The 12,239-nt window shown below is 31.6% G+C and overlaps 1 protein-coding gene across 1 annotated transcript in view; it reads left to right on the top strand.

The window, feature by feature from the left end:
- The window catches only part of LOC148271344 (uncharacterized), a 37,528-nt gene extending 25,289 nt beyond the window's left edge, over nt 1–12,239 (top strand). The window contains exons 10-12 of the mRNA XM_088241503.1: nt 6,157–6,520; nt 7,568–7,694; nt 11,859–12,239. Coding sequence (XP_088097629.1) covers nt 6,157–6,520; nt 7,568–7,694; nt 11,859–11,991 — 624 coding nt within the window. The 3' untranslated portion in view covers nt 11,992–12,239. The remainder of the gene's footprint in view (nt 1–6,156; nt 6,521–7,567; nt 7,695–11,858) is intronic.

Genomic DNA, 12,239 nt, shown 5'->3' with positions numbered 1-12,239 from the left:
TGAGGGATCTGAGTTGTGTCTTTGTATTCGACAATAAATGCTAGTTTTTTTTTTTTTTTAGTATTACATAAATATTTGCGTTTTTATGATTTACCCAAATATTTCATTTTGAGGGCCATTTTCAACGAGTTGTAAATAACTCTTAGAAAATGGGAATCAAGTTGGGGTAGAGTGGGATTTGAACCACGGACCTTTGGTCCGTGAGGCCAAGATTCTAGCTACAGGACCACAACCCGTTGATTACGTGAGTGTGTGTGTATGTGCGTAACTGCTCTCCTGTACGGATATGTTTTTAGGGTCGTCCTGTTTTTAAAACTGCAGTACGATATTTTATGAAAATTAACCTAAGTAAACTGATCACGCCACCTACCGGAAGATCGACAGACGCCGATTTACGGATCGCTTTGATGATGTTTTGAACTGGGTTCCTGTCACCTGAATAGTCGCGGTCGACGTCAAGATGAATTTTTAACTTTACTTTTTTTGTTTATTCAGAAAGTACCTATGTATTATTACAACTCAACAAAAATTAAATACATATATTTTTAATCACGTTTCTTGCCCGTTAGTTGATGAACGCTTGAATTGCTGGCTCGCGGGATGCGTTATCCTTTATTTACTTTGCCACAGAACCCTTAATACAATGACTGCAATTACCTACCTTATTCTGGGTTCTGGCACCTTTATTGCATAGAACTTCTTTCGCGGCAGTCAAGATCAGATCGCAAAATATGTTATTTGCGATCGCGGTGAGAATATAAAAGGCACATGTACACTCGGTCAGTTCCGTTGTGATTCTGGCGCCGGAACAATATCGGTACCCACGGTTGGCAAATGCAACATCTTAAACAGGTTTCCGTAGGTAGCAAATAAATTCGAACGCCTCATCCTAGCAAATGTGCTATATATAAGCGTGTGTACACAAAAAAATAATATGGCGTAAACAATTTCCATTAACGTTTCCCATTGCCTAAAGAAAAAAACATTTTTGTGTACATAATGGGGAGTGACGTCTTACAATAATTTGTTTATTTCATTTTTAATGAGTAAATATTTTTAGTATAACATATAAATTACAGAAAATTTGTAAACGGTGTTTTCAATCAGTGCTACATATTTTTTTTTTTTTAATATATGTTTAAACGTCCTTCTTAAATACATTCCTGACTGCACTTTTAATTTCCATTACTCATTTCATTAAAGAAAAATATCCCTTAGTAAGATGTTTACTGTAATTGTTTTTATTTTTATAAATTTTAACCACTGAGTAATTGTGCGGTTAAAGATTCTAAATTACTAAAATAACTATTCCGATAACTAAAAAAAATTACCAGTAGTCGCGTGGCGATGCAGAACTCACAATGAATTCGTAGAGACGATCAGAGCCTGGTGCCGTAGAAAACGATATTGTCACCCACGGTAAAGTTCCCATATTCAACGAGTTGTAAATAACTCACAATTAGAAAATGGGAATCGGGTTGGGGTAGAATGGGATTCGAACCACGGACCTTTGGTCCGTGAGTCTGAGACACTAGCCATAGGACCACAACCCGATTCAATGACTGTCTGCATATAATGTTGGAGTCAGCTCTCCTCGTCCTGAAGCTGTATGTTATCCTGTCCTGGACGACGTTCCTCGGATCCTGCCTCTGCATTTGTTAATCTGGTTAATTGTTTGCCTTACCCACGAACTCTTTGGTCTTTCTTCCGGTTATTATTTGAGAAAGATCCATGAAAATTGCCTGGTTCAAAATGCGATATATTTTTTATTTTTTTATAATAATTTTCTTATTTTAGGAGTATACAAGATAAATATTACAAGACAAAAATGCTTGATTTGTTAGCTCCACCTATTGTATTTAGTAAACATGGATAACATCAAATAGGACAGAATTCATTTGTTAAGTATGCCTTGATAAAAGCTTGAGAAGCTTTGAAACCGTTCCGTAAAAAAAAATGTTTACAGACAAAGTTGTTTTTATTTATTTGTTAGATTTTATCGAGTTTATATAATTTTGATATTGCGGATTCCGTACGCATGATGCATACTTAAGATTAATATAACTGATGATATCTGTGACACCTAGGCTTCCACGAATGCGTGACACTCCAGCTGAGCATCTTGGCAGGCTCATTTCAGTAGTTTCTAGTTGCCTAGAGCTATAGTTATACAATATACATCTTCCAGCATTTGAAGCCATAGAAAAGTGCGAGCCTGATAATAACTATTTGAAAAAAAATTGTTTTAACTTTATTCACATTTGTGGAATACAAAGAGCTCTCGTGATGGATCTTAACTTTATTCATTCGACACCTGTTCTACGTGTTACCTACATCCGCTGCACTCCTTCATTGACCCAAGATAGTCTGCGCACCATCAAATCCTTTATCGTATTTTCCATCAAAATGAATGAATAATTTTATTTAAATAACGCAGTGGGCTTTATTGACACCTGTTTTATGCTTACGATTTATGCCCTTGTAGAATAAACATTAGGGGTAATGTTTGTAGATCTACACGTTTATAAATAAGCAAGCGCCTTAAGTAAAAACTCTGGATATGGTATAGTGCCCTAATATGGCAAAAGAAAGATAAAACAAACGCCTTGAAAGATTTATTGAACTCACATTTGCAGAATGATAAATGGGGATGCTAAAAACACGATTTGTGGGTGGCGGGGTAAAGAATTGTTCAAAGGAAAAACTTCCTTAGTGCCCATATTTTCCTTAACTTTATACCGTTTTTCGTACTTGAAAACGCCTTTTAATTTCTTTATTAATAACCTTAACCCTTTATCCGTACCTGATGGTTCATTGGGCACTGAGTTCTTAAAACAAACTTTCACAGTCAAAATGTACAGAAATTGAACCCGGACAACACGCATGGTAGGCGTGCGTGCCAAATACTGCACTATGAAGCGGACTTTTCCCCACTTTCCTTTGATGATCTGTCATTGGCTGGGTTCAAGGATCACTTTTCCCATCATGTTATATTCTCGATTCAGCCTTTAGGTAGTTGACTTATATATTTACGTACGATTCTATTTCGTGGATGGCGCTCACGAACGAAAACTGTAACATCTTCGCCTAGAGTCAAGGTTGAAAAACTGCAAGTCGAGAATGTAAGAGTGAAGTATGAACGGGATTTAAACGAAATTTTAGAAAAGAATGAAATAGAAGTCAATATCGATCAAATGTGGGAACGATTTAAATCGTGCTTGTGTGAATAGGCAAAGAGTGTCTGCGGAATGGCGTCCCGAAGAGGAAAAAAAGGAGATGCACGGTGAGATGATAGTATTAAAGACCTTGTGAAGAAAAAAAAGGATGCATTTGGATGTATTTGTTTGGACCGTAACTGTTTCTGAAGCGCGTAGTATCAACGGTTGGCAGCCATTATTATTTTTTCTTGTATATTGTTGAAAATTATGTTATTATTATTTTATTTAATAAATTATCTTTAGGTAAATAATTTAAAAGTTTCAAAAATTATTTTTAAAGTTAGCCGACCACATACGTTTAGCGTTCATTCAAATACTCGACTTACACGCGGTGTGGAAAGGAAAATGTTGACGATGACATAGTAAAGTAGCATTAAATACTTATTATCACATCGATATTTAAAATTTCTGCGTAATTATTTCAATAAAACTTAATGTTAATTTCACCAATAACGAAAAAACTGGTAATACATATTTATTTATATAATGAGCTATAAATCACGCAATGATAATTTTCGTGTTATTTATAAATTATGCTTATATTTTGTGCTTAAATATTGAATTAACATTATGAAATCAAAGTATGGATCAAAAAACATTAATCTTTACCGTTATTTATATTAACTTATACACTTAATAAAACGATGTTTTGTATTGAAATTCTCCGGCAAATTCTGAAAATTTCAAAGACGAAAGAAAAAATAATACTATACCTACGTTAAATTCAAAATGTGTTAGGTTTGAGTAAATAAATTTTTAATCTTATACTGTCGGTTGAGCTTCGCATTTCATCCTTAATTTACTTTCGACTCCATTTTTTTAAACTTAACGTTTCAGTTCTTTTCGAGACTATTTCCTAAACTAAAATAATTTCTGATGAAAAAAAAAGAACTGAGTTATGGGAGAAATTTGAACTTTAAACCTTTAATCTGCGAATCTACAACATTACCAAAGAACCACAATCTGGTTGAAGCATTGGAAGTCATTTTTGAATAAAACATATCAAGAAACAAACAGGAGCTAAATTAATGTGATGACTGTGGCCCGTAATTAACAGCAAAAAAATGAAGTAATGAAAAAAGCAACACTGAAAAACGCAAAAAAGTTTGGGTTCCTTAAAAACAGGATCACCTGGGATGGTAGAACATAAAGAAAAGTCGTCTTCCGCATACATCAAGCAATGCTTGCTCCAACAAAAATCAAAAATTGTCTAGTCAAACAACATTGATTGAAAGCTCCGTAAGCAGTTTGCCAAGACATTTGTATAGGGCATATTGATGTATATTGATGTGAGACATGGTGCCTTTTCGAAAGAGATAAAGAAAAGACTTGAGGTCTTTGAGACGTGATGTTTACAGAAGAATATTAGGAATTTCCTATAGAGACCACATCACTAATGGCGAGGTTCATAGATTCGAAGAAGGGAGGCACTTAATCAAAACCGTCTTAAAAGGCTAGCTCAATGGATTGGCCAGATTATGTGCCATGGGAGTCTCTTGCATGACATAAAAGAGGGAATGGCTGAGGGGAGTGTGCGAGGACTGAACTATGCCTCATATGTTGAGCTGAAGAGAGCTGCAGTGAATAAAGCGTATTGGAGAGAGACAAAACTTTGCTGCAGAACTTTGCTGCAAACCAATCCTCGGGATTGAGATTGCGAAGAAGATAGATACTATCATTAAATTTGTATTCGAGATCGTTTCTCAAGAATTATAACTCAACATAATATAGGAAAAATATTTTATTTTCTGATTAAGAGACTTCACAGTATGACACACGTAACGGTACGATTCCAAATAAAACAAGTTTAAATTTTCGCAATTTAAAAAAAAAAAAGTATTTTGTAATTTTATAAGAAACAATGCAGCGCTTTGTTTTTCAACAATTTTGAATACGCGACCCCCCTACGAGTAAAAAAATAATTGGCTACCCCCCCTCAAATATGAGGGGGTCAGTTTTTAATTGCTTACCTCTCTTGCGCCCGCGACCCACAGGTTGAAAATCGCTGTTTACACTAATGGAATAATCTTATTTTACAATCTCGCATATTAGAAACCACCTTGTTTTTCGTGAAAATGTAATTTTATGAACTATTGACAGGAAACGACAACAGTGTGTAGAAAGGAGTGGGAAAATAGTTACAACTACGTTTTGATTTGCGTACATTACATTACATGCATTTACTCAAACTTTTAAAATTATAAACCCTCTATCTCTTTAAAAAACCTCTATTCTAGAGGTTTGTCTGCAGGTTGCAGGTTTAGAAAGTTATGAAAAATACACCACAAAACTTGGACAAATAAAATTTTTCGGGGATTTATTTGTGGAATCTGACGGGAAATGGACCCGTGACGTCAGTTTCATAGATAGCCATCAAACTAACCGTGCCGTGGCTGCGGCGCTTACCTGCGTTAAAGAAACAAAAAATAAGTCAATAATGTTATGTTTTTTCTATCGCAACAGACTAAAATCTATCTCTAAACATCAGACTAAAATCTATATCTATCATCGCCTCTGTTGTATACACCATGATTTGGACTGACACACGTTTTGTATATCCGAATTATGTTTCCAATAATCATGTGTTCATTGTACTTTACGACATTTCTTAGGCATCCAGATGTTTACTAACTGAGATGGATATGTTCTCATCATCACTATGGCAGCATCATCTGTATGGCATGTGATGTTAATGACCTTATCTCCTTTAGTAGATTCACTACTTTTTTTTATTCTTAAAAGCCTTTTTTTCATATATATTTATTTTGCTTGTGTAAAAAAAGGTTTTTGGCGTATATATTTGTGTTGTATATTTAGTTATAAAGGTGCTAAACTTGCTTTGTTTCTTTGTTGTTCTCAATATGTGTTATTTTCTAAGTGCTAATATTTTGTAGCTAGTTTTTATAATAAATAATTATTTTATTTTTTTGAATTTCAGCCCAATTGTGACTTTTCTAAAACTTCTCAAAATAGAGAAACAAGAGACATACATATACCAGCAATAGGAATAGGAGAGAGAGTTTTTCAACCTGTTCCCAATATGCACAGCTTTCCTTACGAGAACGCTACCATAACGTTTTTGGACAAGCCCCTCGCTAGAGAGAATCCTCCCCGCAACGCCCAGATAGTAGTGGCCTCCAGCGAAAGTAACGGAAGAGTTAAAGAGATTTGCAAAGAAATCAATGAGAGTCATGAGAGGAAAGTCCCTCTAGAACTTTCTCTCATCGTAGCGTCTTCTGATGTGTTCACTGCTGATAGTCTGATTTATGGAGAGAATAACAAAGTTCTGGTTGCTGCTATTGGTAAGACTTGTAGTTACTTAACTAATTGCACCTTTTAAAGAAAACCATATTCACTGTAAAACTCAAATGAGTTGCAACTGAATTTTGTTGCATATCTTAAAAACAAAAAAAAATGCTAACTAATTGACTTCAAAATTTCACGATCTTAATAATGTATGTTTTTTATTCATAATATTTTATTAATAGTCATACTTTGATATCGTCATTCATAAATTTAACAATTAAAAATACATAAATTACGTAGTAAACAATTATTATTTTTACATACTATAATTAATACTTTTATATGGATTTAACTAGTGGATAAGTACAATCTGGACGGCCAAATTATTATTTTGGATAAAAATCTCTCAAATAAATTTCGATGTAATTTTAGTTTTTACTGTTACATTTTAATTTGAACTAACAAATTTTTATATATTAAAATAGATGGTTATTTATTTGTATGCCGTAAATAAATTAGTCAAAAATGAGTTTTATATTCTACCAGATGTCTTTTTCGTAGTATATAATGACGTCAGAAAATCAAAATGTTGTACCAACTTTCTGTAAAAAATATAACTATTCAACGTCTTATTTATCTATTTAACATTTTGCCAATAATTTAAGTTGTACATTGGCAGGTTTATTGACAAATGACAATTTCTTCCGACCAACCAATAAACTGCTCGTTTTAATTTTCAAAACGCTATCTGATGAAGGATTTTAAATTTATTTTTTTATCCGGGTGTTTTTTCTACAAAGATGTTTATTTCATTTTTTAATTGTTCTTTATTTATTCATACAAATACGTTACATACAAATAATAAAAAAAACATATCCCAAACTCCATGAGACCAAGAGACCTGTGTTGAGTTGGGGTACAACAAAATGGAAAGTGGTATGTAGCATGTACAAAGCTAGTGTTAAAATAAATCTCTTTTGACAAAAAACACGTCGTTAAATTCATTAAACGAGATTTATTTACTTTTTGACATCCAATGATAAAAAAACATATACGCTATTTATTTATTTTTTATCGATTTAACGACATTCAATTGTTTTCAGAAGATCAAAGAAATGGAAGATACAACAATATGATCTGTATACACGAGGCGCTATTTATATCGATAACAATAATTTGGTTATTAGTCCAAGTTGTTATATTGGTGGGATGCATGTTTGTTATTAAAAGGTAACTTATTAATAAATTTACATTAATTAGATGTTACTAGATAATACTATTAATAAAAAAAAAAGATAACTTTAATAGAGATTTTAGATCAATAAAACCTATTTTGAAATAATAAATTTTAAAAAGTAGGGAAGATGTGCCGAATACAAAATAGCATAAGAAAAAAAAAGGGTTACTTATTCTAATTGAATTATTTATAAAGTATTACACATTAATATTATTAGGAATATAGTTGTGTAACATAAAAAGTGATATAATTTTTTCAAACACCACATCCCAAACGCCTTTATCCGCCCCCGTCCTGCCTGTCCGATAGTCCACGTTTCACTTCTTTACAATAGTTTGCTCTAGACTAGAGTTTAAACGAAATTTAATCTTGTTTTTTAGATTATATTACGAGCTTTAAAAATATATTCTTGCTTGTTTTATCTGGCAGACTATTTATGATTTTGATCAACCATAGTGAGTTATTTTGCTGTCCTAATTTTTTTTTTTTATTTTACTTGTTTAATATTTGTATTACCTAGTACAATGTTTGTCCTTAAGTCGCATGACAATGACAGCATGCTTTGCACTGAATTTTATCCCTGACTTATATTTCCTTATTTTCTTTCAAAATGACTTATTTCTTCTGCAAGCCTTCCGGTTCTATTTCATAAAGAGTCAGTGACCTAGATACACCGTGGAAAATATAATTAAATTTAGTTTTACAAGAATTCCAAATTAAATTAATGTTCATAGTTTCACAGAAAAACGTTGATATTGTCAATCAGTAAAAGATTTATTATGTCGGAGAGGAAGTGAATTTGCTGGGTTATTAAGGGCGTTCTTGCTTATTTTTGAGAAATACCGTCATCTCATATAAGGGACGTATGTTGTATTCGGTACATCTCCCAGACGAAACTTTAGATATTGTAATCGTCTCGGTTTAGGCACGTTAACAAATATAAAATAAGAAATGTTCATCTGGTGCAATAACTTTTTTTTCACCACTTTTTTTTTCTAATGCCCTGTTTCAAAGTTATACAAGTTTCTTTTTCAAGGTATACTTAACTAATAAACTCTATCTTATTTAAACAGTGAGAAAAAAAAAACAACCAAATTAACAATATTTCCTTTAGTCCACCCCTGTCTAGTTTTTAGCGTATCCATCTCACATTATCATCTTTACAAGGCAAAAATACTTGATTTATTTGTTTCTATAGCTTGATAAAGAAGATTGTATAGCTTTGAAACCGGTCGGTAGAAAAAAAAAATAATTGCTTCAAACGTGAAATTTTTTATTTTATTTTACTTTAATGTAATATGTACACGCAATCAAGCAAATACATTAAACTATTTAATCAAGCAAAATAGTCAAAATATAATTATTTTTTTTGCCATTTTGTTAGTTATTATTATTATTTTTTAAAATTAAAAATTGATTCAAATTAGCTGCCTACGTTTAGTAAAGAAAAGTTTAACTTTTCATAAATAATAAAAATTCAAATAAATTATTACCTTTATTATTTGCTTCCAGACGGTTTATCAGCAGAGTCGAAAAATAAAAATCGTATTATTTAAAGCTTATCGATGAAAACTTTTCTGAATCATTTTCCAGATAAATTATAATCAAGTTATTTAATGAAACGCTGTAGAAACCATAAAACTGTTAAGATATTAAAATTAACTTGGTCTTTTCACTCAATTACCCTTGGTAATTTTGTCAGTCTTGATTTTTTAGAGGTAAGATAGTTACTAAATTAAGCAACTTCATTTGTCTAGACTCGAAAATTAATTTGTGGTTTTGATTTATGAACTCCGGTCAAAAGGTTTCTGAGTTTTATTTTCAATTTATTTGGATTTCAGTAAGAAATGAATTAATCAAATTTAAAACACATTGGTAAAAAAGACACAGATTGTGCATTTTTTTATAAAGTCTAAATCGTACAATTTTAAGCTTTTTAAGAATTAATACAAAGTATTTTCTGGCAACTCCCTCGCAGCAACAAAAATTAAGCTTTTTTATTTCACAAATAACAAAAGTAAATGTAATTTCTCCAGACCGATTTTTTTTCGATAAGTCCTGACTTTTTTCAAAAGTTTTTTTTTCACTCACTTTTATTTTATTTTTGATTTTATTTTCGTGACTTCGTTTTCGTCTCAATGTTCTCATTTTAGAATTCAATATTTCAATTCTTATACAATTATGAAATTCATTGTCTTTTTAAAATTTGTTCACAGACTAATGAACTTAGCCATTTTCAGCGCTATTGTTTTTTTAAAGTTTTGTATTTCTGAAATGACTCCGCGTGTGATGTCAGAGGTTTTTCTCCGTCAGTTCTTCCGATTGGTTCATTTACGGTAAGCAAACCGGATATCCTTCACTGTTCTCATATCATTAGTCGGTTCATATGAACCAATGACCTCGTTTAAAGTATTGCGCTTATAATATAATTTTTATTTTTTACGTACATTTTCAAGAAATTTTGTGTACATTTAAATGCTCTTATTTTTAAAACATTTTTGTATCCAATTTCCCGTAGGGCTGAAGTTCTAAATTTGTTTGTTTCTCTATTTTTTTATTGTATTTCAATTGCATAAGCATGAAATCATGAGGTTTAAGTAAAGTTCTCACCCTCACTAGATAAAATATTATATAATCGTTAATTTATTCACCCGAGTAAAATATGGTCAAGTGAGTAGTTTCGGCAAAAAAGGAATAGCTTTAGTTGTCACAAGACTTAAATGTAAAACAGTGTTTCGATATTGTTAAAAATCGGAGATAGATTCGATAAATAATGATGTAACCTAAATGGGAACATTGCGCATTGGTACATAATGGGTTTGGTTACATTTGAAATATTAATTTCGTCGGTCTCTTGGTGTAATGGTCAGCGCGTTGGCCCACCATGCAAGAAAGGTCTCCGGTTCAATTCCTGGCATGGTAAATATGAAAAAAAAAAATTAAAGGGTGTTTTCGCACATAATATTTCATAGTTCGTGGACTGGTACCTGAAGCGTAAGACTGATCATCTTACCTTTATGTAACAAAAATAGTTTATTTATTTAATTAAGTAAACAAACAGAAAGTACACAAACATTGCCAATTTCTTTGTTTATTAGTGTAACACACATCAAAAAAAATGTTTACACTTAATACAATAATTTAAATTATGTTAAATATAATAAATGTAAAAGAAACGAAATGAAAAAATATGTAGATAATAATAAAGTTAAATATCTGCTTCTCAAAATTTCTATAATTTTTCAACTAAATTTACATACATTGTCACAAAAAATATCAGCCTCGGTAAATATATTGTTATATTGGTCGCATATTCCTAGGTATTGTAGATTGTTTAAAATAGTTTGTTGACGCGTTTTCTGTGTAAAACAAATGATTTTGTCTTATCGGTCTAGATGGCACACGGATTGGAAGTCTTTCAAGTAGGTTAGGAGAATCAATTTTTTTATTATTCAATTTGAATAAAAATAACTGGTCTAAAATTATTTTTCGATTTTTAAGAGAGTTTATTCCATGGTGCTGCATACTTTTAGCATGGTAAGAGAAGTTAATGTTTAACCGGTAGTCGACCTGCTTTAAAAAAATTCGTAGGACCCTTTCTAGTCTATTAATACTAACAGTATAGTAAGGTGACCAAATAGAAGTACAATATTCTAGCTGGAGACGAACGAATGTTTTGTAAAGTTTTTCATATGTCTCTGCATGTTTAAAAAGTTTCGATGCTCGAAAATTATCAAGATACACTGCGAACAGTGCACCAATGCAGCGCCCTATACACCATTAGGTGCGGCACAGGAATGCTGATGAAATGTTTATTTTATTAATTGTGGTCTTAATTTAAATATTTATTTTTTATGTGGTGCTCATGTCGGATAGCAAAAGTCAACAAACGGAAAGATAAAAAAAACACAGTTTTTCAAATCTTTAATGGTGAACGTTTACCGGTGTGTAAAGAGATCATTTGAATAAGTTAATGACGGGTCATAAATCCTGTAAATGTCTTCAATATCTCAAAATTTTCTCCTCATTTTCTGTTAAAATATCAATCATCCTATGTGGACTTTCTTAAATTATTATTAATCGGTCATTTTATCGATAGTGGCAAAACAAATTTTAAAATGTCATACTTGTAAAATGGCCGCATGTTTATTTTGCAGGTACAGGGCATTTGTTGAAGAAAACCAAATTCAGAAAAATTATCACTCATTTGATAATTTAGGATTTGAAGGAACTTCGCCCACGAGAAGAGTCCACTGGCCAGACCAAAACTTTGAGCACTTAAACACATGATATTTCATACATCTAAAGATTCACGAAGTCACAAAAATACTGCCGTTAAGTTCAGTTTAAAAAAAACACAACATCATAAAAAAAATTCTTTCCATATACTTATGTAGTTTTTATTTGATTTATTTTTTGTAACTACAATAAATATAAATGGTCAATTGTTTATATTGTAAAAATAGTACAAATAATAAAAAAAGAAAATTGCTGCATTATTTATACATAATCCATACCACGATATATACAAAGAAAAA

Source organism: Micrasema longulum, unplaced genomic scaffold, assembly GCF_059751315.1.
Source record: "Micrasema longulum isolate JH-2025_06_02 unplaced genomic scaffold, ASM5975131v1 h1tg002923l, whole genome shotgun sequence".
Classification (NCBI taxonomy): domain Eukaryota; kingdom Metazoa; phylum Arthropoda; class Insecta; order Trichoptera; family Brachycentridae; genus Micrasema; species Micrasema longulum.
The sequence above is the reverse complement of the archived record's forward strand: the minus strand, read 5'-3'. Positions and strand labels throughout refer to the sequence as shown.